Here is a 27,278-nt window from a genome sequence, read left to right as displayed (position 1 = left end):
CGACTTAATAGTGGGGTTCCCAACAGAGGTCATCTCATCAACCATTGTGCATTGGTCTGCTATTACAGCCAATGTCTGTAGTCTGTTCTTTTAGCCAATAATGACATTACTCATTGAGAGATGATCATTCCTGAGGCACTTGCTCATTTTCAAAATACTCGTGCCCTTACACGTGTCCACGAGTGCCCTTGAGATGACCATCGTAATAAAACACGTGTGAGTTGTTTGGCGCGAATTTTTCCCTACTGTAAAAGGATGACGTAAGAATATCCACCTTGAGACACGTGCATTAATGAGCATTACGTGCGGTAGTGTCCAGTTTGCACAACCACAATTTGCTGGCTACAACTCGTGTCATTCGAAATATGCACGTGTCTTCATCGTACACGTTTTTACATATAAGAAGGATTGCTCTTGGTCAAACTCTATCATTCGCTGAGCAGATTTCGAAGAAGAAAAAACATCAGCTGAGAAGAAGTCTTAGAATAATATAAGGTAGACCATACACATGGATTATTTTTTTAAAATTAGTTTTAGGCACTTGTTACAAATTCTATTTTCTCTGTAGATGGTTTTTTTTACTGCTTTACCTAGTAATAACCCTGAGGATGACGTTGACGATATGCTCCTGTACGCAGACGACGTCACTGCTGAAGGTACACCATGATTTCGCCCATCGTTTTCTAGAATTCTATACATATATCTTGAACTCTACAGGCAATGATGCTGTCACTGATTTAACTACAAACACGACATTAGAACGTTCTGTTATCTTAATCGATACAGACTCTGAAAAACCGGCAAACTTGACTAATGGTTAGTTATCTTCTCAATTTTACCTCGTCATGTTAATGGTATTAATAATAACATTTTTTTTTACCTCTGTAGAAACACAAATTATCTCGTCACTTGTCCTGGCCTGGCACTTGTCACAAATTCTATTTTCTCTGCAGATGGGTTTTTTTACTGCTTTACCTGGTAATAACCCTGAGGATGACCATGACGATATGCTCCTGTACGCAGACGACGTCACTGCTGAAGGTACACCATGATTTCGCACATCGTTTTCTAGAATTCTATACATATATCTTGAACTCTACAGGCAATGATGCTGTCACTGATTTAATTACAAACAAGACATTAGAACGTTCTGTTATCTTAATCGATACAGACTCTGATGAAAACCCGGCAAACTTGACTAATGGTTAGCTATCTTCTTAATTTTACCTCGTCATATTAATGGTATTAATAATAACTATTTTTTTTACCCCTGTAGAAACACAAATTATCTCGTCCCCTAGCATCCTCTCTGACGATAGCTCCAGGGCAGGTGAACGGAGCAACAAAAGGATGTACAGATGCACGAAATGTGGAAAAAGCAAGAAGGGCCATGTCTGCTCGAAGGATTCGTGTACAAGCTCAGAAGATCCTGACTGGGTTGCCTCGAGAAGAATCGATGGATCATCGATACGAACTTCGCCGAGACTGTTGGCGCGGAAGAGGACAGTTTCCACAATTGTAACTGAAACCGAGGAAAAGGAACTCCAAACCATACCAAAGAAAGCTAGGAAGGTTTACGAGTGCCGTAACTGTCATGTAAAATTAAAGGGGCACAAGTGCCCACACAAGCTCATCATCAACCGACAAATACGGTAAGCATAATTATGTATAAAAGTGAGCAACAGCTTGTTTTTACCTATTTTTACCTTTTTATTTCTTTCGATTTTCAAGGCAACTGTCTGTGATACTTGACCGCGTTGACCAAGAATAATGCTGAGTTAGCTCAGTTGGCCAAGTCACAGTTCACCCAGTCATTTTACATTACGGTCATCGTTTTATCTTATGTTTTTACAACGCAATGCGTTGTATTACTTTTACGTCATTTAATCGTAATATTTTACTATTCCGTGCAAATCGTATTTTCGTTTGTTTATATTAATTTGTATATAGTAACAACCAATGTAATTTTTGGTATATCAACGTGCATGATGCCGGTACTTCATTTATTATACCAATTTAAATATGGATCAAAATTTGTGCTTTCCAAACGTTTAGAATTTGATGGCGCACAAAATGATGATTGAAGCGAAGCAAGCGCAACCTCCATCCCCCAAATCCACATTAAATATTTCTATGCGAGTAAGGACTAAGAAATAAGAAAGTCGTGTGCTCGTGTCACTCGAATCGTCATAAGTCTTTATGGCATAAGCACGCGAAGCAGCCATATGTGAAGCGGACTCAATTAAATCCGGTCTCAAAGAAACTGTAATATTTTCATATCTAATGAAATTGAATATTGGGCAATATAATACATACAACAACAAAAATTAAAAAAAAAGAAGTTTGATACCTTGTCCGAGAAGTAGATTATAACAAGTGACATTTAAATCGTTGGTCGTTTTAAACGTATCGCCAATAATTCGACCCTTTTCTTCCGGATTAGCAGTTCGACACAACGACAAAGTTTGGCGACCACGTTGGTGGAAGCGTCATAGAAAGTCAAACTTGCATTAACAACCTAAAACAATTCGAAACATCAAACCTGATCGCTAGTGTGAAGAAGAAATGAGAAGCCACTGTCTGTAAAATAACTCGGTAATAGAACAAAAATTGTAAACCGTAGAATTTGAGATGTGACAGGGCGATGTATCAATTAATCTCGTATCAAATTAGGCCTATCACAAGATTCTGAACGGTCCAGAAAAGTATCTCAAATTACCCGATGATTGAGCCTGAGTTGCTGTAAAGTTGTGACGACCTGCTCGGATTCATCTTTACGCAGGAAACCGTTATCGATATGGATGGTCTACACTCGTGACGAGTCGTCACCCTGTAGAAGTGCTTTATGGAGAAGGGCAACACAAACGGTGGAATCGACTTCGCCGCTTATCAGCAAGAGAATGATCTTCTCACGTCCGACCGTACGCCGGATGTAATCGATACACTGCTGCTCGCGTTTCTCCAATGTGAAACCTCCTTGCAATCCACACATGTTCAACAATAAGTTATGCGCAACATTTTTCGTCCTGTAATTTTACACCAGCAATTAAGGTCAATGTTTCGCACTCAATGGAAAGGAAACCAACATACCGTTTTCAGTCAAATCATGGAACTGGACTCCGTAAAGACGGTGTTCAGTATCAGCAATGGCGTAAATGATATGACGCGAAGATTTTGCGACGCAACGCAACCCTTCTGCAACCTTGTCTGCGCTGTCACCATGGGGTAGCAATACCATTTGCCGAGTCTCTAAGTCTTTAAACAATGGGCACTCCGTTTCTACTTGTATCTCGAATTGCCCATCGCGAAAATCTTTTCTCTCCACCTTAACATAACAAAACATAAAAACGTTCAAATTATTTTATTACATAATTGTTATTTCTGACATGTTAAATACTGCTGAAAAAAACAAAAAATTTGTGATATAAAACAGAATTTATTACCTAACTCCTTGTTAAATATTTGCTTGCCATAACAAATTCCTAGCACTGGAAGACCGCAGCCTAAATATTGCTGGGTTGTATAGTAGGGCATCAAACACATACACTGCGTTAGGACCTATTCAAAAGTAATATTAAGTTCTTTTTTGGCTCAACAATTTCATCGATTTAACCCTGAACATTTGGATAGTGTAACAATAACATTAAGCGGAAAAGCCAACTATAAAATGTATGAGCTTTGTTTTTGGTTTCAGTCTTTACCTACTGTAATTATAATTGCTTTCTAGCCTTGTTTAAGCAGAAAGGCACCTGGGGTTTCCAGGGCTAGAAAATCAGATTCCACACATAGTTCTCTGACTCTGTGATCAAAAACCCAAAATATAAATTTTAATTTATACACTTTTATATCATCTATCAACCCATGGTCTTGTGGGGGGGTATCTGCCTGGGAATCTGAAGATTGTGGAATAAATCTCCATTTGTGAAAACAATTGTATTGTTTCATTTTACCAATTTACCTTTTGTTTACAAAACTAGTAATGAGAAATATATGCATCATCCTCCAGCTTTAGGTTTTTCCTGCTAACATAAGAATAAAAAAAAAGTCAATTTATTAACAATATTACTGATATAAAGATATTTTTCAAAATAGGGTGAATTTAAAACATAAATAAAAAATTCCCGAATTGCACCGTCATTTTGATTTTAGTCGGGTGTCCCTAAAACGCGGAAACGAAGCGCGAAACGAACAGCGACTAAAACGCGAAACGCGGTGCGAATCAAGATGGTTTGTTTCGCGGTTTAGCCGCTGAATGGTGTTTCATTCCCATGCTAAAGTGCGAAACAACGTTGCGAAACAGGGCTGCTGGATGGCTGGCGAAAGCGATCTAGCACATGAAGTCATGAACTGATAATAAACAATTCAAAAAATAAAAAAAGGTGTTTTGCCCTATCACCCCTGTAGACGCAACTTGGTCTCCGCGAGACGGTCTCGAAGGGTCGAGACCGTCACCCGTACATCCCAGTGGGACTATCCCGGCCCTCTGATTGGCTCTCTTCACCCTTACATCCTTCTATGTCTTTCTGCTTTCCGCTCCCACATTTTCCTGATGTACACAGTGTGGTTTTCCGTGGGGCTGCCGCTTTGATTTGTTTGTTTCTTTCGTGTATTTTTATTATTTACATTTATTGTTTGTTCTTTATTAAGTTTTACAAATACAATATTTTTACTTACATTAATTGTTTTTTTCATTTTATATAATAGATTGAATTAATTACCGGTGTGTTTTCTTAAATAAGTGTAAATTGTCATCCAATGGGCCTTGGGTTGGCGGTTCCAAAACATGATCTTGTAATGATCGGGGAAACTATAAGTCCAAAACTTAAAAAACTTATAGGAATGGATATATCTGGATAAGATCTGTCCATTTCTGCAAAAATATTGCTTAAAACTACTTACTTATTGGAAGAGTAACCCGATTTGCCATTTTTTCCGGTAGGTCGGTGCGGTTTAGCGGGTATCCGGTAATCCCCACCCCCGAATAATACTTAATATTTAAATAATTTTTGCGGGAAAACTATAAGACCAAAATTAATAAATTTTACAGAAATGGATAGCTCTTATCAAGAGCTATCCATTTCTGTAAAAAAGATAAGACAATTTTCATAAACAAAAAATTTTGGGCAAGAACTTTTTTGTAGTTTTTGCGCTCTAGAGATATACTCGATCCTATAGACTTAAGTAATAATTTTCATTGTTTTTGAAACTTTTTAGTGTATGAATATTTTTTCATAAATTATAGAGAAATAGATAGCCCTTATCAAGAGCTTTCCATTTATATAAAATTTATTAATTTTGGTCCTATAGTTTCCCCGAAAAAAATTATTTAAATTTCCCGTATTACTGGGAGATGAGGGTTAACTTAGACCCGCTAAACTGCACCGACCTACCTGAAAAATGCCGAAGCGGTTTACTTCTCCAATAAGGAAATTTTGAGCAATATTTTTACAGAAATGGATAGATCTTATCAAGATATATCCATTCCTATAATTGTTAAAACTTTTGGACTTATAGTTTTCCCGATTGTCCCAAAATCGGGTGTTGAAACCGTTTTTCTCCAGCCCGCACCAACCCAGTTGCCCATGAGAGTTCATTCACAATAATTCTGATGGAAACACACCGATGTTTAATTCATTCCTGTTTTATAAATTGAAAAGCGATTTAATAAAGGTATAAGTAGTGTAATAGCATAAATTAATAAATTAAAAACAAAAATCCAACGATAACGAAAAAATATTCATACACAAAAAAGTTTAAAAAAATTTATATTGTTACTTAAGTCTATTGGATCTAGTATATATATCTAGAGCGCAAAAACTACAAACAACGTCTTGTCCAAAATTTGTTTGTTTATGAAAATTATGTTAATTATTTTACAGAAATGGATAGCGCTTACTAAGAGCTATCCATTTCTGCAAAATTTATTAATTTTTTCCTTATAGTTTTCCCGCAATAAATTATTGAAATATGACGTATTTTTATGAGGGGGGTTCCTTAGCCCCGCTAAACCGCACCGACCTACCCGTAAAATGGCGAAGCGGTTTACTTTCCTAATTAGTACACCTTAAGCAAAATTTTTGCAGAATTGGATAGACCTTATCAAGATTTATCCATTCCTATAAGTATTAAAACTTTTGGACATATAGTTTTCCCGATTCTCCCAAAATCGGGTTTTGAACCTTTTTCTCAGACCCGCACCAACCCAATTGCCCATGGATGACAATTAACAATAGTTATAATGAAAACACACCAATATTTAATTTATTCCTGTGCTATAAAATTTAAAACGATATAATGAAGATACAAATAGTTTATTAACAAAATAGTAAGTTAGAAACAATAAATATAAACATAAATAATCATAAATAAATAAACATGAAAAACAAACAAATGAAGGCGGCAGCCCGACTACTCCACACACGCCACAGCCCCACAGGCCACACACCACAAGCAGAAGGGGTTGAGGGGCTATAGGGTGAGGAGAGGGAGAGAGCCAATCAGAGGGCCGGGATAGTCCCACTGGGATGTACGGGTGACGGTCTCGACCCTTCGAGACCGTCTCGCGGAGACCAAGTTGTGTAGACGACCGGCCTCCTAGACTAGCGAACCTAGCGGGGAATCCTGAAACCACTTAATAAACACCCGCCGGTTTTGGGATAGGCCATAGTGTACCTTACTATTATATCGTGGTTTAACATTGAGGAGCTTTCCCCTTAGGCAGTGTGCATGGAAGCATTTCACCATGTGTTCTGTGTTTCTCAGCAAGGTCAACGCATCATCTACGTAATGTTTTCTTTCTGAGATATATTTGATAGTGCCGAGATTAATGTTATTTTGAAAGAAAATAATTGGGACGTACATTGACAAAGCGACACGTATAGAAAAGCCTGAACAGAGCAGCCTTTTTAACTTAATTATCTTTCCAATGAAATCATTTATAATAGTCTAAATTTTAGCTTAGATGGCTCTTCCCCATACCTGTAAAATTTGCCTTAACAATTTTGCCATCCAACATACCAATTCTCTAGTGCTGTCTTGCTCTCATCCCATTTGTGAGCATTGTATTAAGGTAAAGCAACAGTTTGCTTGAATACCAATTTTGAATACTAATTTTGTTTACTTAACATTTTGTTTTGTAACAGTCAATCTGTATTGATCAATCAGTTATTTGCCCAGTTTGTTGGAAAATGACCCAGTTGCCAAATAACACAGGAAATCCACTTTCTTCAAGTAACAGAAACAGTCTTCCAGCTCTAACAAGCTCAACAACAATGTACTAGTATATGTTACTGCCTTTACATTTTGATTCTAATTTATCAATCTCTTGTCTACCAATGGTCTTTAGGCTTGGCAAAAATTTGGCTTCAAGGCATGTTCCGATTCAGTTGGAGAAGAGAATAAGAAATAAAAAAGAGGAAACTCTGGTAATAAGCATTAAGAATGGGGATTATAGGGTTCAGGGGTTGAGGGAGATGTCAGACAAAAAAATTGAGGAAAAAAAGGAAGAAAATTTGAAGACCTTTTGCAAAGCAGTAATCAATCATGAAAATAGTGATCTTTTCAAGCAAGAGGAAGACCCAGTTAAAATAGAAATAGTAAATGGCAAACCTAGACCTAAGGTTCCACAACAGTATGATCTGCCTTTCAACACCCAAAAAGAGCTGAATCCTCCCAAATCTGATTTCAAAATCAAGCCAAAAATTCACTATGGAGAAAAAGGAGTAGCTGAAGTGAAAACTCTATGTACCCGAAAAAGGTGATAACTTAAGTTCCACCAAGAACATGTCAACTGAAGAACCCAAAATTGAAAACAATAAAGGTTACAAAAGCATAAACAGTGATTTCTTAAATTTAAAAATGTTTAAAATTCTTTATTCTTTTCTTTTCTCTGCAGGCTCTAATCAACTAATCACTGTTCTGGCCCTTGAGAAAAAGAACTTTTTCATACCAAAATTTGGTACCAATACAACTCTATCGGAACACTATCGAGTGAGAATTATGGCGGTCTTTGATCCACATAGGCTGTACATCCAAATCCTAGATGATGATCTTAGACGTCTGGGTTTGCTCAGCAAACAATTACAGCTGCAATTCAAACCACTTTCATTGATCGCCTTGAAAATTTCAGCAATTAAAAATCCAACTAAAGGTTGTAAGCCCCCCCCAAAAAAAAAAAAAAGAAAAAATATTCATTAGTCGTTATTAACATCACTTAAAATTTTCTTGTTACGTAAATAGGCTGTGCCTGCGCTGTTCTGTATGATGGGGTTTGGCAACGAGGAATGGTGAAAAGACAGATTAGGTCTAAGACTACCCTACAAAATGTTGAAGTAATGCTAATTGATACCGGCTTTTGCTGTCGAGTGCCATCCCAACATATCCAGCCTCTTCACACAACGTAAGCTTCCACTAATCATTATCAAGACACGATCATGCTGCCCTTGTTTCGGATTTTCTATAAAGTACATTCTTATGGCCTTATTACAGTCATCAAGAACTACCAGCACAAGCTTTACGTTGTAAACTCGGCGATATTCTTCGTTTTGAAATGAAGGATAACAGTAACCAACCTCTGGAAAACATGGACCACTACTGGCCCTCTCATATCTTGGATTTGATCAAAACAAAAGTAAACAAAATGGCGGAAATTTTCGTACTTGATTTTGTTTCTGGCGGTGTCGGAGGCACGTCCACAACTTGCGAGGCTACATTATTGGTTAAGATGTAATTCATAATTTTTACAAATATTTACCACAAACTACTGTTGCCAAATTTGCACACATTCCATGTTTTTTGTTTTGTACAGGGTCGTTAACGGCGAGCTCACGAGCGTCAACGAGCAGATTGATTCTGCTCTGACCGCTGAAGCTCTTTCAGCCAAGAGTAAACACCAGAGCAATACATTGGTTCTACAAACTGTTACTAGTGTTCCTGCAAACACCCGGAGGAGAAGAGCCAAAAAACCTAATCAAATTCCAGTCCCTGTGAAGCATTTTGACCCACCTACGAACTCCAAAGTCTGCAATGACATTCGCGTAACAGTAAGGACGGCTTCTCCGTCAGGAAGCACTTGCAATAACTCCAATCCATCCTCGTCGATAAGTCGTCACTCAGACACTAGCTGTCGCAAGAAAGCAGATGCAGAACACAAAAGCCCAACATTACGTATGGGCGTGTGGATTTACTCAGATCCTAAAACAACGTTGCCTCATTGCTTCGATGGTGTCGTCACTTGGGTTGACGACAATGGTGGATTGTACGTGCACAATTTGAAATGGTCGAAACAGTTGGCCCTCATTCGCGACACACTGAATGCGACCTTCAATCAGTCTGAGCCCATTGAAGGTGATGTTCGATGTCAACCGGAGGATCCTTGTCTAGCTAAGTAATATTCCATTTTTATTGTTGGTTGTTTTCTTTCTTTGTATTTTCTTTTTTAAGATAATCTATTCTTTTTTTTCCTATCAGGTATGAAGGCAATTGGTATCGTGCCATTATCAGAGCCGTCAACAAGCAACAAAACACTGCAACGGTGTTTTTCGTTGATTACGGTGCAACAGTAGATGTTGAACTATGTCACATTCGAGTTGACGCGGTGTTGAATAAGATACCAGTTCAGACCTTCCGCTGCTCCTTACACAACCTCATGCCTATGGCGACAGAGAAATTTGATGTTAATGCCACCTGGTCGAATGCTGTGATCGGCTATTTCCACGCTAAAGCAGTCAATCAAGAATTTAGGATGAGCGTCAAGTGCTATTCCCCACTGCGCATTGCAATGCGATTTCTTAAGAAGGCAACGGACTTGACTGATTTTATGGTAACAGCTCATTTGGGCGAGTACATCAATCAGTCGTGAACGCGAAATCAAGGAAACGCTAGGAAAAGTTCACACGTATTCGTGAGCTATACGTTCTAATTTTAGAGATATATTGTTTAAGCCCTTCATGAAAGTAATCCAAGTCATTCTTGTGTTCCTTTTTTTGTCGCATTTTATTTTGCCAATCCCATTTGATGGTTAAAGTCTTATTTCCTAATGTTTTAGTTATTTTGCGAACTATTTCCACTTAAGTTTTTTGTCAACTAACATGTATGACTATCCAGAAGTAATCATTCGGGCATATGGAAGCTACTCTTGAACGTATCCATGTTATTCACCTTCCAAGTATTTGGCTTTCACGGTGCTTACCAATGACTTCCAGAGAAAAATGTAATAACGCTTTGGTTTTAGTAGAATTGAAATACAAGCTAACTGAAACAGGAATTTTGCGTTTCCATTAAGGAGGCAATTAAAGTGCTGGCATTGTGCCTGGCAGAACTAACTAATGATTATGTATGAGATATATCAGCAAATAAACTATAAAAACTACAATTCAACTATTCCGTTTGGTTTTTACCACTGTCCTTGCGTGCGCAGTCTCCGCCCACATAACAGCTGGAGGGAACATACAATGAATTCACTTACTATCCATACTCTGCGTGCGGCATAGGAAACCACCCAAGCCACTAAAACTTTTAGTTTGGTTGCTTACTGCCGTCACTGACGCCTGTGGTAAACACTCCGTTTAGTAACATACACCCTAAGTTTTTCCTGTCAAGGTTGAATCCATTTTTTTGTCGAATCATATGATTGACTAGAAAAATTCAATGCTAGTTAAACGCAGCTTTTTGTTAGTTGATAACCGTGGCGGGAGTCGAACCCGCAATTTTCGGATTGCTGATTTCGTATGCTTGAACTAGAAGTCCGACGCCTTATCCATTAGGCCACACGGTCAGTTATTGTTTTCCATAATATAATTATGAACAAACAGCTAAGTAACATAGTTTGATTAAACAAGTTTGAAACTACTGACATTTAACATGCTACTGAGACTCAAACCATAAATAGACACAAGTAGCTTCTGATGCTAACCGAGGCGGGATTCGAACTCGCAATTTTCGGATGTCTTTTAAACTTATTAGACTTTTTTTTAAACTTATTAGAAGTCCGACGCCTTATCCATTAGGCCACACGGTCACGTGATGGAGTGGTGGTCAGAATTACATCAATATATTCCGAGCGGCAAGCTTTTTCGAAAAGATTTTAGAAACTTTACTTGTCCGTGATGGGAATCCCGTTCTTTATAAGTGTAATAATGTAAACAATACATTAAACTTCAAGTCATTTGGATACTTCAGTAATATATTTTATTTAGAAATAATTAATGTAATCGTGGCGGGAATCGAACCCGCAATTTTCGGATCACTTTCAACACACTAGAAGTCCGACGCCTTATCCATTAGGCCACACGATCTACGGATTTAAGCTATAATAATAAAGAACATATTTCCTAGCTTTTTTTGTGTGTTTAATCCATCGACATGAACATAAAAATACTTGGCAACAACAAGATGTGCCAGCCCACTTCTCTCTTAGCAGACTAAACTAGTTTTTGATGCAAGTGTGTCGAAAAGGAGTCACTTCTATCTAACTGATATTGCAACACCATATATGATGGCAGCATTCAAGATTATGCATGGAAACCAAAAAAAAAATACTTTTTTAAAAATGAACTGGTTACTGGGTGTCACCTAACTTTGGGATAGTCAAGGTTATCAGGTGCTCCCATGAAGTGATAGTGGAAGACTTAAAGAATCACTAGAATGGTGTGATGGAGACTAGAGAAATCTCTATAGATGGCATGGATAAAAAGAATGTCATAGTATCTCAGAAAATTGAATCCAGGATGCGGAAGACTACATTTTTAATATACGACCTTGCTGGTGGCAATTGTTTTTCAACGGAGATCACCAGTATATAAGACTGACTGTTCTTGGTTATTGTTAATTCACTACTTGAATTCCACCTGCTACCAACTACAAGCGAATAGCCATGAAGACTATTGTAAGTTAACCATGCTTGAACCAAACTTTGATTAAACTCCACATTTCTTATACTCTACTACAATTCAAATTAACCTTAACAACTTGGTCTCCGTTAATCAGGTTGTCGCCATTGTGGTTGCGTTGGCATGCGCCGTCTCCGCCCAGATCCCGGCTGGATGGAACTACAATCCATTTCTCTACTATCCTTATTCTGCCCTCCAGCCACCGGCACAGGAAACGGCTGAGGTGGCTGCCGCTCGGGCTTCTCACATGGCCGCTCACGCCGCAGCTGTTCGTGGTAAACGCTTCGTCCAGTCAGAAACTCCAGAAGTCTGGGCTGCTAAAGTCGAACATTATCGCGCACACGCCGCCGCTGCCGCAGCCAACGGAGTCGTTTCTTCTCTTCCACCTTTGTACACCGCTGAAGTAGCTGCTGCTCGTGCTGCTCATATGGCAGCTCTTGCTCATGCCACCGCAAGAGGCCGAAGATCCATCCAGGACACTCCCGAAGTTTGGGCTGCCAAGGTTGAACATTACCGCGCCCATTCCGCTGCCGCTGCTGCCAATGGAGTCGTTTCGACGCTTCCTCCTCTGCAGCCGCAACTGCCAGTCTGGGGTCCTCCTCAGCCCGTCCAGGATACTCCCGAAGTAGCTGCGGCCCGTGCTGCCCATATGGCTGCTCTCACTGCTGCCCGTGGTAAACGGTCCGTCCAAGACACTCCCGAAGTGAAAGACGCTACTCTTGAACACTACCGTCTGTACACCGCAGCTGCCTCTGCTAACGGAGTCGTCGCTTACTTGCCAGCGCGATATGCTGATATGCCCAATGCTCTTCCTCAGCCTGTCCAGGATGCTCCTGACGTTGTCGCTGCCAAAGCGGAATTTGCACGCGCATACGCTCTGGCCCTGCAGCGAGGTTAATCTCTGCTTTTTTTGAGAACATTTCCAAAAGAACCTTACGTAACGTTTCAAAATGCAACTAATGATTGTCGATGGTTTTTGTATACAAAAGAGTGGTGGATTATCGGAGATCAAAATAGATTTTCTTTTCTTTTTAAGGAATTGTTGTTTATTTTCGTTGATTTAGATGGGCTTTATTTTTCTGTACGAGAGAACTGAAGAGCACATAACAAAGCGCAAAAGCAATGAAAACTGGTTCATTAGAAGGGGGAAAGAATTGCGTGTGTTATGTAAGCTAATAGCGACAAGATTGGAATGCCATACGCGATTCGGTATCTGACACAGTCAATGATTACCACCTTTGTCACATGTCCTACTTAACCGTTTAGAATGTGGTTCTCACTAAAAATCTCATGGTGACAGGGTTCCTATAAACTTAAGATAACTTTTAAAGGGAACCAGCAATTTCTCCGTTGACACCCAGTCAGACCATTTGTTGACCATTTCTTATCTTCGGATCGGGTCATTTAAAGATAAAGAATCATGCACAATATTGGAATGAAACCATTGTCAGCCCTCTTTTGCTAATGTAGTCAACCTGTGCTCATTTGTTATATGCCCAGCCCAGAGAGAAGGTTCACAGATGTCTTACATATATACGTACGCAAGGCTTGCGTCACTTCTGAGGACGCTGAATGACAAGGTGCTATTCTTCCAGTGTGTAAGCCTTCAAGGTAAACACGTATGTTTCGACAGTTGAAAATAATAAATAAAAGCTCTATAGCCCGTCATTAAAAACGGAATGTAGCAGAGTTTGCACGAGAGATTGTTGCAGAAACAAGTTTGATGAATCGTACTTGGCCTCAATTTCATATAGTCCGTCAGGGTAAACATATTTGAAATCGTGCTAAGAACTAGGTCAGATTACCTTGGACTAGTGTTTTATACCTAATCTACGGGCATTTCTTTTGTGTATAAAAGCATCACATCTTGTCGCTAAAGAACAGTATCCAACAGCCTCTAAAATGAACAAGGTAAGCCAAAGTATTATCCAGTTAACTCGGAATTAGCTTGAGCAAGTGTATATAAGGCTTCCTTCCATTCTTAAATTCTGTTCTTTCATTGATTAACGTGTTTCGTTTTAAAGGTATTGATCACCCTCGCACTTCTTATTGCCGTTACCGTGGCCGTGCCACAAGGAAGATTCTTCGGCGGCGGCTTGTTCGGACGTCCAGTTGTCGGACTCCGTCCCATTGGTGGTGGTTTCGGTGGACTAGGTGGACTAGGTGGATTTGGTGGATTTGGTAAATGAATATTTGGTCAGGATAGGCTGTGACGTTTAAAATTAACGCAATTGCTTCAAATCCAAAAGGCGGCAGTGGATCCGGTGCCGGTGCTGGAACAGGATCAGCTGGTCCTGGAGGAGTTACAGCCTCAGGAGTAAGTTCAATTATTGGTTGGGAATTTTAAAAAACGTTAGTCATGTATGACTGTCTGTTTTTAGGTTGGCATTTCTAGCGCTCAGAACGGTGGATTCGGCACTGGCAGCGGAACCGGAACCGCCGGCTCAAACTTCTTCACTGGACAGAACTTCGCTACTGGCGATGGTAGCGGCCAAAGCTTCGGCAAATAATTTATTTCGATTGTGACCAACCGTTTGCATACAACTATAAAAACCATGTAGAAAAACAATAAATATTTACTTTATTCAATTTGTTTCTAGTTGTTTTCTCATTTCACGATAGATGCTCTATCTTTAACAGTTAAGAAGTAACAAGCCCACTTATAGCTGTATCTTTGTTGGTAGCCTAATGGCAATGGCTGATTTCAGTAAATGGTGATACATCTCAACATCAAAGGTCACGAGATGTACGGAAGCTCATCAACAGACTTACGTGAGGCTCTTTTTGTGAGATAGTTGACTACCCCAGTAGTCCGTGCCATGGTCGAATCAAGCGCAAATAATCGCCATTATTCCAGGGAGACCTGAATGCATGGAACACGTTACATTCAGTGTCTATGATAAGCATGCTTTGATTGTCATGTAAACTCTGCTGTGTTTTGCCTCTTCTTGTTTCTGTCTGGCATTTCTTTTTCCTCATTTCAGTTCATTGTCATGTAGAAACATCGTTTGATACTGTCTTTTGAAAGTGAATAGCTGTTCTCTCTAAGTTTTTGTTCCCGTTTTTAAATGCCATCATAGCTGCACAACAAATTTGTTAAATGATTGAAGGATGTTCACAGTTCATCAAATTCCTGTGTTTTCAAAAAGGCCAGATACCTGTCTCATGTTCTCAACTCAAAAATCTTTCAGATATGGCGCGATTGAAACTTCTTAGTTCTTCAAATGAACAAATGGTATTTATTAGTATATAAAAAAAAATTATAAACTCCAGCTGAGAAACAGGTTCAGCAATTGAGCAACCAGCGGGAGGAAGCGATGGAAATGTTTGGTCCCGGTCCGGGCGTTGATTTGAATGTAACACTTTTACCAATAGTTGAACTCCATCAATCGGCAGCATGCTTAACGGATTTGAGATCATATTTTATTAGACTCATAACTTCCCGCTTTTTGATCGTTCTCATTTTTCTTCCTTTCTCAATGCAATTGAAAAGTCAAAGAGAACTGGAAGAATTTGGGTTTCAAAACCAGCTGGGGTAGCATATCCGTCCATTGCACATCCTTTTCGTATGACAATAGTATTTGCGACTGGGTGCAACAGAATGGAAATGATATATGGAATCCGTATAGTAACTAATAAGAAATTGTATCCGGATAATGTTATATGGTATTCAATAAATTTATTGTCGAAAAGTATTTTACAAGACATGCAAATATTCGTCAGCTAGGAAGTATGTAGTACATTGGAGAAATTATTTGCCGAAGCTTTGTCCGCTACCGGTACCAGTGGCGAAGTTCTGGCCGGTGAAAAGGCTGGATCCAGCAGCTCCACTTCCACTGCCTGAGCCGAATCCACCGTTCTGGGCGCTTGAAATGCCGACCTAAACGAGTTAAATGAAAACATGTACAATTCTATCAAATGCTGAAGGAACAAATTCACTTACTCCTGAAGCCGAAACTCCTCCAAATCCAGCAGATCCTGTTCCAGCACCAGCACCGCTTCCACTGCCTCCTATTTTTGGTTGAGAAAACAGAGTTCCAAGATTAGCATTTAGAATAGAGTTGATCTATATGAAAATGTTGTTTTACCAAATCCACCTAATCCTCCTAGCCACCGAAACCACCAATGGGGCGGAGGCCCACAACGGGACGTCCAAAGCTACCGCCGCCAAATCTTCTTCCTTGTGGCACGGCCACGGTCACAGCGATCAAGAGGGCTAGAGTGATGATGATCTGGATATATTTGAAAAAAAAATATTATTAAATAAAGTGAATATCAGAAAAGGAAAAGACTCGGAAAAAAGGATATCTTACCTTGTTCATTTTGGAGTTTGTTTGATTCTGTCGCGGTTTGATGTTTCACCAGCTGCTTTTATATGAAAAAATGCACCGTGAGTCTGTACCATGCAACGATGCGGTCCAAGGTAATGCGACCTAGTTTTAATGACCGTTTTATGTATATATTTCCTCTGTAAAGTGTTGCTTAGTTCCGATTTTCTAACGGATTCGGAAATGAGAACACTTTCATTTTCCCGCACACGACACATGAACTGGTTCACCTTCAGATATGTGCACGTCAAAGTGGTAGCAATTATCTACGAACAAAGAAAAATGTCACGATATTTCTACATCAAACTAGATTGAGATAATGAGGCTACTTTTTCAAGGATATACTTCTTTCTAGTGGACACTTAGATCAGCACGCTTGCCGAGACGATCCTCGTAAAGTTTAAGTTAAGTGTTTCAGCATGGAACTGGACTTTTATCGAACGGGATTTGTCCCTCTTTTTTAAATGAATAAACAATTCCATCACAAAAGAATCGTTCCAAAAATTATTCCGTGTCAGTTTATTGCATGATTATGCCCATTAATATGGAGTGGATAAGACACTTGTAACTCTCCCTTAAAAAACGTGGATTTTCTGGCTAAGGTGTAAAAGCTCATGCAGCTGTTCTTTGGCCTGCATCAATTGGATTTAAATAACCGGGAACGGTAAATTTGCAAATGACTGTGACTCCTTTTTCTTTTCAATAAATAGCTCCAAGGGGTAATTTCATCTGACTCTAATCTCTCTTGCAATTTTTTTGTTGTTTTATGGTGGGGAAAAACGTGAGTCACATAACTTGCAAAATTAAATGGTATTTAGGTTATACCACCTTTTGCTTTTCAATAAGATAAAAAAGCATAACCACCATGACAAATGATTTAGCGTCGTTGTATTTTAACAGTGGTCGAATGGTAGGTGTCAGTTTCACCCAAAAGAACAAATTTTATTTACATATTTAAAATCAAATCCAGGTGAGAAGCGCCAGTAATTATTTTCGTTTGTCGTCTCGTCATCATCATCATCATCGTCATCACGAATCACCGTGAAGACCTGACTGACCGGACCTTGGGCGGAGGCGAAGGCGAAAGCTCCTCCTTGGGATGGCACAAATGGGACGTTGACAGTTGGAACGTTGACAACCACATTCGGTATAGCCGAGTTAATTACATCAAGAATGGCAAATTCGACTGCAAAGAAAGAAAATGCATCATTTTTTCCATCTTGGGTCTCTATTCAATTTTCCGAGTTCCACTTACTATTTTGGGGTGCAGAGTACGCTACGGAGACACTGACTAGCAGAAGAAGAGCGAATACCTGTAACAGAAAAAAATGGGTACTCGTTGACTATAAGCTTTAAATAAATTTTACCTTCATGATGCTAATGTATAATAGAGACAATTGATATCTTTCAACGGTGACAACTTGTTTTCAGTCGATAGCTGATGTAAAAGTGCAACTGGTTCATATTGGGCTCCTGATTGGGGTATTTTAAAGGTTTTATCTTTCTTTCGCAACTCTGTAAACCTGTTCGCAATGAAAATAACCTGAATAGATGAAGGGTTTTTCCAAGGTTGGCGTTTGTTTTTTTTACCGTGTAACTTGTTTTCGTGGCGGTAGATTTCGAAACTTGACAACTAGTAATTACAAGCCCATAGGATAATTATTAAACCCCAATTATTTTTTTAAAGAGGAAATCAAGTCATCCTACGTTGTCACACAATCCATTTTGCTGCTATTCCACATTACATATTTTATTTAACCTTGAAAAGCATTTATTTAGTCGATATATGGACACTTCAACCTTTATGGAAAGAAGGAAATGAAAGAGTGCTGCGGAAATGGAGAAGCACTATTTAAGCTGATGTGAATGCATAAATTTGGTCCAGTCCTAGTAGAAAAATTGTTTGTAATTCGCAGAAAGAATAACAAGAGTGCGCCTGGAACTTGAACGTCAATGAGATGGGGTGCGTTCCAAAAAAATTTGGCACAACGCAAACCATTTGCATAACATTAGGCTCGAGTTCGACACGGTACGCAGTTGCCTTTCACGACCATTTTTGGAGTTGACTCAAACACCTGTATCCCGGACTTTGCAAACTATTCGCAGTTTTAATAAATTCCAGTGAAAAAGGTTTCACGTCATATATAATTCTTCCCGTACGAAGTGCCCCATCCAGGAAGCAAGGCCTAGCTGTGCGAAACAACGTCTCGTAAAAAATTCTGGTTAAAACCAGATGATGTTGAGCGACTGCACAGAGTGGGAAATTCCAAGCTGGGAATTTCCAACCACTGGCAAACGCTTTAGGCTGGAAAACCAACTATAAATGCTGGAGGACGCGGAGGCATCAGCAAGCAGTCGCCTACTTGTATTCCAAAGAAACACTTTCTTCCGTGTTGCAAAATGATGAACAAGGTAACATCGCCATTTTACTGAATTTAAGAAATATAAAAAAAAATTAAATGTCTTTTTTTTTTTAACAACAGATGCTGGTCGTCCTCATTGTCGCTATGGTTTTGATGAACTGCTCTGCCCTTCCAACCTTTGGATTTCCTGGATGTGAGTCTAACTTAAAAGCAAAATTCAAGTTCCTCAGACGTGGTTTACTTATTATGATTTTTCATATTTCTTGATGCCATCCAATAGATGGTCCTACTGGAACCGGAGCTGGCTTCGGAACAGGCCAAGCTGGTTTTGGTGGAGTGTCAGCCAGCGGAGTAGGCATTTCTAGTGCACAGAATGGCGGATTTGGTGTTGGATCGGGATCAGGATCGGCCTTCAGTGGTGGTCCTTTCGGAGGACAGTACGCAACTGGTACCGGAAATGGATTTTCTTTCGGAAAATGAAAATCTGGAGAGCCATAATTTTGTGTTACTATGTAAAATCAGGCGTCCTTTTTAAATTCAATGTTTTTATTTCGACAATAATACAAAAAAAAACCAAAAACAAAACAAACATCGTGTTATCGTACTCTAAATTTCAGGGTCAGGGGAATTTTTTATTGTGTGCGTGTTATGCTGTGTATCCACAGCAAATATTTAGTGTGGATATGGAACCGGTTTGCAACTGTAATGGGATTGTTATCATGCCTAACTATAGATGATGCCTTAACTAGAGTGTAGGTTTGGCTGAACTGCTTTGCACTTTTACATAAGGTGCTCCAAATCAGTCACAATGCGGATAAGTTTATAGCAAACGACCGTGGACTTATAAGGGTCTTTATTACCATAGCTGTTTGGCGAAAGATTCTAGCCTATTTGACTTTTCTGACATAGGAAATCACGCTATCGTGCAAAAGCAACTATACAATAAAAAACGCTATATTGACGATGTCGTAAATGAAATGGCTCCAAAGACCTTCACTTTTCTCGCATAGTTTCCTTGTTTTGTTCGTTTTGTGCTTTCTTTGTAGCATTGCTTCTATTCGGGGAAATGCATGCACGAAAAATATGTGCATCTGCCCTTTACTTATCCATTTTTTGAATTACCTGAACAGGTTGAATTGATGCTCAAACGTGTCCAGCGTAGAGAGATCATACTGCGTGTGTAAATAGTCCAACATGGACATTCAGATTGCAACTCATTGAAGATGGTGAAATGTTACCTGGATGTTAACAATCGTAAAATCATTCGGGGAATTCTGTGAGTAAGGGGAGGGGCCAGTTGACAACATGGTGATATAGTTCCCGAATATCTAGTAATAATCGGCTTCTGTTATTTCTTTGTTTGTGCGCTGAGATGCCATCAAATGGAAAAACCCAGACCCAAACAAACACCCGATGGCTAAGAAAGCAGGCGGAAGCCAAAGACATCAGCTATAAAAGCCATTACGAGAGTAACTACAAGCAGTAGCATTTCAGCATTTCTGCAAGACAACTCTTCCGCGTTTAAGAAAATGAACAAGGTATAATGTCATCCAAGCAGAATTTTTTTGTCATGTTTAACAATTAAATTTGATTGCCTGCCCGGCACATAGATTTTGATCTGCCTAGTACTTGCCATTACTTTGATGTGCTGCTCCGCCCGTCCACAGTTTGGTTATCATGGATGTAAGTTGTTTTGGGAATTATATCTTTTGTTGAATTTTCATTGTATTGTTTATTATGCATGTAGTTGGAGGTGGAAGCGGAGCTGGATTCGGAACAGGTCAAGCCGGATTCGGTGGTGCTTCAGCCAGCGGAGTAGGAATTTCAAGCGCTTACAATGGTGGATTCGGCTCCGGATCGGGATCAGGATCGGCCTTCAATGGTGGCCTGTTCGGTGGACAATACGCAACGGGCACTGGAAATGGCTTTTCTTTTGGAAAATGAAACCGCTGGAGAGCAACAAATTTTGACTATGTAAAATCAGGTTCTGTCTTTGTTTCTTCTTTCTGTGTTTTGATTTTGACAAATATAATGCTAAACGTACGGAATCGTATATTCTTTTTCATGGCACCTGCGTCATTGTGCACTTTGCAATTGTTATATCTTAGCTTGACTATATATATGGTATGTAAAGATTATAAGCAGAGTATCTACCGAAATTATGCATGGAGCCTCCTCGTTGTGCTGATTACAAGCACACAACTCAGCGAAGTGCCTTGTATTTCTATAGATTCAATAAACGGACTTGTTGGATCTGAAGCTGGATTTTGAAGTGGCCGAATACAGTGTCGCAACAAGTGTGCATGATTGGGATTTATAGTGCTCATATAGAATTGCGGATGTACGTAGCGTCGGATTAAGATCAGAGGTATGACCTGTAACGGATGGCCCGTTCAGTGACAATACGCAACTGGTATTGGAATCGGATTTTATTTTGGAATATGAATAGTGGAAAGCAATGAAAAAGACACGTTCGTTTGTTTGGTTTTTTATTTATTTTTTAGGTGTTTACAACAATGGAAATAAAGTTAGACTTGTATATTACATGGAATTTTGCGTATTTACAATCACGCTCGCCTAATGCAGAAGTACAGCTGGTTCTCCATCCGATGCATGGATATCGAAGAATCCAATAATTGTGCAATCTGACTGTAGCAGAGTTGTTGGAAATTCTGAATGAAGTTCAGTAAGCTCCCGCGTACATACGTAGAATCCTACATCATTAAATTGCTGTGACGATCAGATGTTTCTTTTTCCATAAGAATCAGTTTGCAGTTTCCACCACAAAATGCTTCACTCCAAACTGCTCCGGTATGTCAATTCGGTCTGTTGGAAGTCGACCACACGAAATACACGGCTATTTCTAGTGGAACACAAGATATGGCAGTTGTTTTATCTTGAGTTGAACATACAATTAAATTTTTGCTACGTTAGAGACCTGTCAGAAATTTGAGAAGATTGCAGTTTCACCGAACTATGGAGCACTTTCCAGTGCTCATATGCAAATCGCTACCGCTCATTGTTAACAAGATTGAGCAGTTATCTTCTCCTTCCCTGTGAGAAAAACACATTAGATAGAATATTTATCCGTAAAGTCTAAAGATATCAACCATATCCTTGTTACGTATCCTGTGTCCTAAATCGTAATGAGTTAAGCCAAAGTAAGGAAAATTATGATGAAATACTTAAGCAGTGACGCAAAACTTGTAAGATCACATCAAGTTATGGTACTTAGTAGGCGTACTCGAAAGGGCGCATATGGACACAAAATTATATTCCGTAAATGGCAACGTTTAGGTCGAATGGGAAAGATTTTGTATGGATTAAATATGGATCTACCACAAATTATTTAATTCATTCAACTTTTAGAAAAAAAAATACCATGCCATCATGCCAAAACATTCTTTCTCATCTTTGTGTTTTTCCCCAGCTTTTATTTGGGTTTGAAACCATCCATCTAAAATGAAACCTGTACTATCTCAAAATCCAAGAGCCAAATAAAATCATGAGATTAGCAACAAAGTCTCAAATGCCAGAAAATTAATCAAGTAAACAAAACGTCAAATTTACGTTAATCAAGCTGAAATCCAAAATAATCCACAGTCTTCCACCGTTTCCACGCTAGGAGGGGCCGCGGTATATCGTGTACGCGTACCATGCACCGTGTACTGGTATATCGTGGAAAACCATCGTGGAATGGCTTGCTCCGCCCCCAAAGGGGAGGAGCCTAACCAACGTTTTCCACGAAGTACGCCTAGCAGACGACTGTCGTTGGATGGTATATCGTGTACTGGCAGCGTGTACTTATATTTTACATAGTAATTTTAGTAATTCTTTTAGTATTTGTATATAGTAATATTTTAATATGCTTTTATTGTACAATGTTTTATTGTGAATACATAAACCCTATGGAAGTAAATTTGTTTTTTAATCATGAAATATATATAATAAAAATCAACGGGCTTCTTTATTGCTGATTAATAGATGTCACGTTTATCCCTAGTGTTGCGGGCCCGCCATCTCGGCCTAACCGCTAGAAGGCCTAGGCCGTTTATGCTTGATTATTGTATCGCCAGATGGGGCGACCCCCCTTTTTTTCCCTCACCCTTTTTTTGCACACACTCTCGGCCGAAGGCAAACGGCGAGGGTGTGTGGCAGTTGTTCTTTGGCTGTGATTCAAGAGGGAGCTCTGACGGTGGTCTGTCTGGCTGCCCCTCGCGGTAAATACATTGTTGAATAGTTCCTTAAGTAGCGTACGTCTCAATTCATTAGTTTGGTTTCTTGTTAAACCGTAACACTAGACAACAAGTGAAATATCCAGAGGCATCTTGGAAGAGAGCAAGTGCTCCCTAGGGACCACCGAGCGTGGGAAGGTTTCCTTGCTCTAGGGAAGGACAACAGCCAATATCCATTAGTTCGTAATTGAGTTAATTGGCGAGCACATGTTCTTTTCTGCGATTGTTTTTCAATTGTGTTTATTACGTGTTTTCAACCATGTCGTGCCTTAGGGATGGAATCATCAGGGACCTTTCGCTATTTTCAGATATTTCAGTGAAAACTTACTGCGTGGATTTCGAAAAAAGAAGGCCACCTGAAGCTTTTTCCCCAAAACCAGGTAACAACGAAAAAATAGGGTGTATTGTTTATTTATAGATATGTTTGTAATGTTGATTTTTGTTATAATTGTCATACAACATAATATCAATATATATGTTGTGCACAGAAACTCTATATAAAACTTATGTACAGAGTTTATGTACAGAGTTCTGTACATAACTTGTCGATTATGGTGAAATAGGTAATCTGTATATCGTAAAAGTATAGGTACTTATATACAGCTCTCTTTTGTTAATTATCTTTTTTTATAATAGGTGCAAAATTCATCATAAAGTGGGGTCTTGATAAATATAAAAATGACTGGAGAATGGATGGTTACTCATGGCGCCAGGAATCTGGGAAAAAAACCATTTGCGTGGATGGCGTTAAAATTTTCAAATATTATTTCAAATTGCGAATTGAGCGGGGAGAAACCCAACTGTCTTTTTCAACGAAATTTTCAAAGCATGCGTACGAGCATCCTGATTATCCCAACCAAATTCTCCTTATCTACGCAGGCGATGATTCTGTTATCAATCCAAAATACTCGCATGGGAATGCCAGGAAGCTGGAGAAGACAGAGAAGGCATTCTACCGAACGGCAGCCTCAGTCCCAATAACCGCAAAAGAACGTCCTAAAGATCCTCCAGCGCAAGTTCACGGTGACTTAATTGAGTCTGCGGGAAGCCACATAAAAATTCAAGCAGTGGATGCGTCTCGAGACCTAGAACAAGTCAGAAATGCTCAAAGATTAGCAAGAGAAAAAAACCATATAAGCCACGACACCCAGTTTAACGCATACGAAGTTGGCATCGATACAAATTTTCTTCGGAAACTTGAGTATCTTCCCTCTGTCAACATGGCTTGTATGGAATTCGGTGAGTTATATATGTGTCGGCTGCCGTTGGACGCACCTGATTAAATTTCTGGGAAATAGCCAACTCCAGTTTCGGTGGCAAACGATGTCTAGTTAGCTTCACCTTCAGCATGGAGCAAATGGCATCTAAGCAGATAAATATGATTAAAATACAACTCTTAAATAATATAAAAAAAACTCTTACCTTGTATTTGAACGTACTGCTCACGCGGAATAGGAATTTTCTAGTCGTCCCCATGCGTAGCTTTCGTACCACTTTTTTTGTGAAGACGGGGGTATTGCCGGGAATGCAGCGTCCCAATAAGATTCAGGACAAACTTTCGCTCATCCACGGTACTCAATTTGGTAAGGTTTTCCTTTTTTATTGGAAACGCGTCCTACAACGATTTTTTTCTTGGTTACAATAGAAAAATAATAGGACTGCTGCGAACTTACCTTTAGAGCATGAAAAGCGTCCTCGTCCTCCTCCTCATCCTCGCTCTCCTCTTCCTCGTCGCCACTTTCTTCAGCCGATGAATTATTAATTTGTTCGTCGACATGGCGGGAGCTCGTCGATGGAGCTGGAGACGATCGGGAAGCCGCTTGCGTTCCCGCTTCCGTACCGTAATAAGTGTTTAAATTACCTCGTCAGAGGCTGCCTTTTGCGCCACTAAGGCTTCTTCCAGCAGCTTAACCTTGTCCTTTTAGGGTACAGTTCTCCTCTGCAAGGTTCTCCGCAGTCATTTTCCATTCCTAAAAAGGGGTTAACAAATTTAAAAAATTTATGTATTTAACAAATGAAAAAGAATGCACAATTTCCTGAGTCGTGCCAGCAGCAATTATTTGTTCATCAGTGGCTGCTCGGACAGCAACATTTGTCTCACCCATTTCAGCCTGCGACTCATCTATGATGAGAGGCTGGGGGGACATAGACTGATCCTCTTCCATGAAAGATGACAAAGGGTCATTGCTTACTGGATCCATAGCCTAATCCAAATACAATTAATTAATTAATTTTATATGACTTATGATTAGGATTAACTAACCTTTGAACTTGTACACACTGTTGACAGAGGCGGATTAGTGGCTTTGCATTTTCTCTTTGGCCTGGAAGACATTGTACTTAAAACTACTAAATTAAGATATGTTAGAAAAATAATATAGAAATAACTTATATACACATCTATCAAATTACCTTGTATGTGAAGTCACTAAACAATTCACCACACGTGTCAAGTTTGAATTTTGATCCTTTGGGCCTGTTGTCTGCTGTGTATATATAAGTATAGTGGTACACGATCGCTTCCACGATATAGATCTTATTGCAATTCAAAAGTACGCGACAAGCCAAAAGTCGTGCGCAGCTTACGCGGATGCGCACCACTGTGGCCTATAGCTGAACTAAAAATTGTTTTATGCTTGACTATAACCATTCGTACGATGCTTTACCACAGACGGATTGCCAGTTATTTTCCAGTTGACATTTCGTCCGTTGTTTCAGTCACTGCAGCGTAAAACCTTGTTATTAAATAACATGAGACGAGTTTGTTGTATTTGTGGTGAATTCGAAACGCAATCAAGAAAAAGTTCTTTCTCTTTTTTTTCAATTCCTAAGAAACATGGATTATTGCGTGCAAATGAGATCCAGTTAGTGGAAAGACGAATTTCAGCTTGGAATGCTATTCTTGGGCAGTATTTAAATAGACACTATGGTATTCAATGTGTTTGTTCCAACCAAAGTGACTGAAACAACGGACGAAATGTCAACTGGAAAATAACTGGCAATCCGTCTGTGGTAAAGCATCGTACGAATGGTTATAGTCAAGCATAAAACAATTTTTAGTTCGGCTATAGGCCACAGTGGTGCGCATCGGCGTAAGCTGCGCACGACTTTTGGCTTGTCGCGTACTTTTGAATTGCAATAAGATCTATACCGTGGAAATCGACCCATTCCACGATAATAGGCTCCTCCCCTTTGGGGGCGGAGCAAGCCATTCCACGATGGTTTTCCACGATATACCGGTACACGGTACACGGTACGCGTTAACGATATACCGCGCAACTTGGTCTCCGCGAGACGGTCTCGAAGGGTCGAGACCGTCACCCGTACATCCCAGTGGGACTATCCCGGCCCTCTGATTGGCTCTCTTCACCCTTACATCCTTCTATGTCTTTCTGCTTTCCGCTCCCACATTTTCCTGATGTACACAGTGTGGTTTTCCGTGGGGCTGCCGCTTTGATTTGTTTGTTTCTTTCGTGTATTTTTATTATTTACATTTATTGTTTGTTCTTTATTAAGTTTTACAAATACAATATTTTTACTTACATTAATTGTTTTTTTCATTTTATATAATAGATTGAATTAATTACCGGTGTGTTTTCTTAAATAAGTGTAAATTGTCATCCAATGGGCCTTGGGTTGGCGGTTCCAAAACATGATCTTGTAATGATCGGGGAAACTATAAGTCCAAAACTTAAAAACTTATAGGAATGGATATATCTGGATAAGATCTGTCCATTTCTGCAAAAATATTGCTTAAAAACTACTTATTGGAAGAGTAACCCGATTTGCCATTTTTCCGGTAGGTCGGTGCGGTTTAGCGGGTATCCGGTAATCCCCACCCCCGAATAATACTTAATATTTAAATAATTTTTGCGGGAAAACTATAAGACCAAAATTAATAAATTTTACAGAAATGGATAGCTCTTATCAAGAGCTATCCATTTCTGTAAAAAAGTTAAGACAATTTTCATAAACAAAAAAATTTTGGGCAAGAACTTTTTTGTAGTTTTTGCGCTCTAGAGATATACTCGATCCTATAGACTTAAGTAATAATTTTCATTGTTTTTGAAACTTTTTAGTGTATGAATATTTTTTCATAAATTATAGAGAAATAGATAGCCCTTATCAAGAGCTTTCCATTTATATAAAATTTATTAATTTTGGTCCTATAGTTTCCCCGAAAAAAATTATTTAAATTTCCCGTATTACTGGGAGATGAGGGTTAACTTAGACCCGCTAAACTGCACCGACCTACCTGAAAAATGCCGAAGCGGTTTACTTCTCCAATAAGGAAATTTTGAGCAATATTTTTACAGAAATGGATAGATCTTATCAAGATATATCCATTCCTATAATTGTTAAAACTTTTGGACTTATAGTTTTCCCGATTGTCCCAAAATCGGGTGTTGAAACCGTTTTTCTCCAGCCCGCACCAACCCAGTTGCCCATGAGAGTTCATTCACA

The 27,278-nt window shown here is 39.3% G+C and overlaps 8 protein-coding genes, 1 long non-coding RNA gene and 2 other non-coding genes across 23 annotated transcripts; 6 read left to right on the top strand and 5 right to left on the bottom strand.

The window, feature by feature from the left end:
- The first annotated feature begins 17 nt into the window (after positions 1 to 17).
- Positions 18 to 2,025, top strand: LOC116927836. The gene is made up of 7 exons (XM_045176571.1): positions 18 to 495; positions 569 to 656; positions 718 to 816; positions 889 to 1,041; positions 1,103 to 1,204; positions 1,277 to 1,652; positions 1,732 to 2,025. The coding sequence occupies exons 2-7, from the start codon at positions 569 to 571 to the stop codon at positions 1,769 to 1,771; spliced, it is 858 nt and encodes a 285-aa protein (XP_045032506.1). The 5' UTR covers positions 18 to 495; the 3' UTR covers positions 1,772 to 2,025.
- LOC116927837 lies at positions 1,987 to 4,360 on the bottom strand. 7 transcript variants are annotated; one of them, XR_006649258.1, is made up of 8 exons: positions 3,959 to 4,355; positions 3,860 to 3,893; positions 3,702 to 3,799; positions 3,444 to 3,558; positions 3,091 to 3,325; positions 2,720 to 3,026; positions 2,351 to 2,518; positions 1,987 to 2,280 (listed from the first exon to the last, which is right to left on the bottom strand). It is a non-coding gene; the product is annotated as an uncharacterized LOC116927837 (long non-coding RNA). The 7 variants fall into 7 exon arrangements; XR_006649254.1 differs by having other exon boundaries at positions 3,702 to 4,022; positions 4,133 to 4,360; XR_006649255.1 differs by having other exon boundaries at positions 3,702 to 4,019; positions 4,133 to 4,360.
- LOC116927834 lies at positions 2,167 to 10,264 on the top strand. 2 transcript variants are annotated; one of them, XM_032934876.2, is made up of 8 exons: positions 6,816 to 7,069; positions 7,143 to 7,273; positions 7,346 to 7,819; positions 7,895 to 8,149; positions 8,239 to 8,398; positions 8,488 to 8,724; positions 8,807 to 9,385; positions 9,469 to 10,264. In XM_032934876.2, exons 3-8 carry the CDS (start codon positions 7,783 to 7,785, stop codon positions 9,857 to 9,859), a joined length of 1,659 nt encoding a protein of 552 aa, XP_032790767.2. In that variant the 5' UTR covers positions 6,816 to 7,069; positions 7,143 to 7,273; positions 7,346 to 7,782; the 3' UTR covers positions 9,860 to 10,264. The 2 variants fall into 2 exon arrangements, with proteins under 2 accessions (XP_045032505.1, XP_032790767.2); XM_045176570.1 differs by lacking the exons at positions 6,816 to 7,069; positions 7,143 to 7,273 and adding an exon at positions 2,167 to 2,172 and having other exon boundaries at positions 7,770 to 7,819.
- A 415-nt stretch (positions 10,265 to 10,679) lies between these two features.
- On the bottom strand, positions 10,680 to 10,774 carry Trnar-ucu. The gene is made up of 2 exons: positions 10,738 to 10,774; positions 10,680 to 10,715 (listed from the first exon to the last, which is right to left on the bottom strand). It is a non-coding gene; the product is annotated as a tRNA-Arg (tRNA).
- Positions 10,775 to 11,207: 433 nt separating this feature from the next.
- Trnar-ucu lies at positions 11,208 to 11,294 on the bottom strand. Its single transcript is given in 2 exon segments — positions 11,208 to 11,243; positions 11,258 to 11,294. It is a non-coding gene; the product is annotated as a tRNA-Arg (tRNA).
- A 430-nt stretch (positions 11,295 to 11,724) lies between these two features.
- On the top strand, positions 11,725 to 12,923 carry LOC116927831 (pupal cuticle protein). The gene is made up of 2 exons (XM_032934872.2): positions 11,725 to 11,884; positions 11,986 to 12,923. Exons 1-2 carry the CDS (start codon positions 11,873 to 11,875, stop codon positions 12,784 to 12,786), a joined length of 813 nt encoding a protein of 270 aa, XP_032790763.2. The 5' UTR covers positions 11,725 to 11,872; the 3' UTR covers positions 12,787 to 12,923.
- Positions 12,924 to 13,641: 718 nt separating this feature from the next.
- LOC116927832 (glycine-rich protein 23) lies at positions 13,642 to 14,477 on the top strand. Of its 2 annotated transcripts, none has more exons than XM_045176569.1 (4): positions 13,642 to 13,799; positions 13,913 to 14,060; positions 14,138 to 14,205; positions 14,270 to 14,477. In XM_045176569.1, exons 1-4 carry the CDS (start codon positions 13,791 to 13,793, stop codon positions 14,396 to 14,398), a joined length of 354 nt encoding a protein of 117 aa, XP_045032504.1. In that variant the 5' UTR covers positions 13,642 to 13,790; the 3' UTR covers positions 14,399 to 14,477. The 2 variants fall into 2 exon arrangements, with proteins under 2 accessions (XP_045032504.1, XP_032790764.2); XM_032934873.2 differs by having other exon boundaries at positions 13,643 to 13,799; positions 13,913 to 14,069.
- Positions 14,478 to 15,550: 1,073 nt separating this feature from the next.
- LOC116927833 (glycine-rich protein 5) lies at positions 15,551 to 16,359 on the bottom strand. The gene is given in 5 exon segments (XM_032934875.2): positions 15,551 to 15,768; positions 15,832 to 15,899; positions 15,977 to 15,997; positions 16,000 to 16,120; positions 16,202 to 16,359. Coding segments are annotated over 5 exon segments (348 nt in total). The 5' UTR covers positions 16,211 to 16,359; the 3' UTR covers positions 15,551 to 15,639.
- A 728-nt stretch (positions 16,360 to 17,087) lies between these two features.
- On the bottom strand, positions 17,088 to 17,714 carry LOC123474422. The gene is made up of 3 exons (XM_045176568.1): positions 17,584 to 17,714; positions 17,472 to 17,529; positions 17,088 to 17,402 (listed from the first exon to the last, which is right to left on the bottom strand). Exons 1-3 carry the CDS (start codon positions 17,587 to 17,589, stop codon positions 17,140 to 17,142), a joined length of 327 nt encoding a protein of 108 aa, XP_045032503.1. The 5' UTR covers positions 17,590 to 17,714; the 3' UTR covers positions 17,088 to 17,139.
- A 757-nt stretch (positions 17,715 to 18,471) lies between these two features.
- LOC116927501 (glycine, alanine and asparagine-rich protein) lies at positions 18,472 to 20,622 on the top strand. Its single transcript, XM_045176039.1, has 6 exons — positions 18,472 to 18,628; positions 18,700 to 18,772; positions 18,860 to 19,056; positions 20,001 to 20,117; positions 20,190 to 20,262; positions 20,327 to 20,622. The coding sequence occupies exons 1-6, from the start codon at positions 18,617 to 18,619 to the stop codon at positions 20,521 to 20,523; spliced, it is 669 nt and encodes a 222-aa protein (XP_045031974.1). The 5' UTR covers positions 18,472 to 18,616; the 3' UTR covers positions 20,524 to 20,622.
- Positions 20,623 to 22,594: 1,972 nt separating this feature from the next.
- On the top strand, positions 22,595 to 25,684 carry LOC123466305. Of its 5 annotated transcripts, none has more exons than XM_045176564.1 (5): positions 22,595 to 22,799; positions 23,088 to 23,194; positions 23,694 to 24,053; positions 24,113 to 24,397; positions 24,460 to 25,684. In XM_045176564.1, exons 1-5 carry the CDS (start codon positions 22,633 to 22,635, stop codon positions 24,465 to 24,467), a joined length of 927 nt encoding a protein of 308 aa, XP_045032499.1. In that variant the 5' UTR covers positions 22,595 to 22,632; the 3' UTR covers positions 24,468 to 25,684. The 5 variants fall into 5 exon arrangements, with proteins under 5 accessions (XP_045032499.1, XP_045032497.1, XP_045032500.1 ...); XM_045176562.1 differs by having other exon boundaries at positions 23,451 to 24,053; XM_045176566.1 differs by having other exon boundaries at positions 22,709 to 23,194.
- The last annotated feature ends 1,594 nt before the right edge of the window (positions 25,685 to 27,278 follow it).

The sequence above is a fragment of the Daphnia magna genome, linkage group LG7 (assembly GCF_020631705.1).
Source record: "Daphnia magna isolate NIES linkage group LG7, ASM2063170v1.1, whole genome shotgun sequence".
Lineage (NCBI taxonomy): Eukaryota > Metazoa > Arthropoda > Branchiopoda > Diplostraca > Daphniidae > Daphnia > Daphnia magna.
Note: the sequence above shows the minus strand (reverse complement) of the source record. Positions and strands in the feature narration are given on the sequence as shown.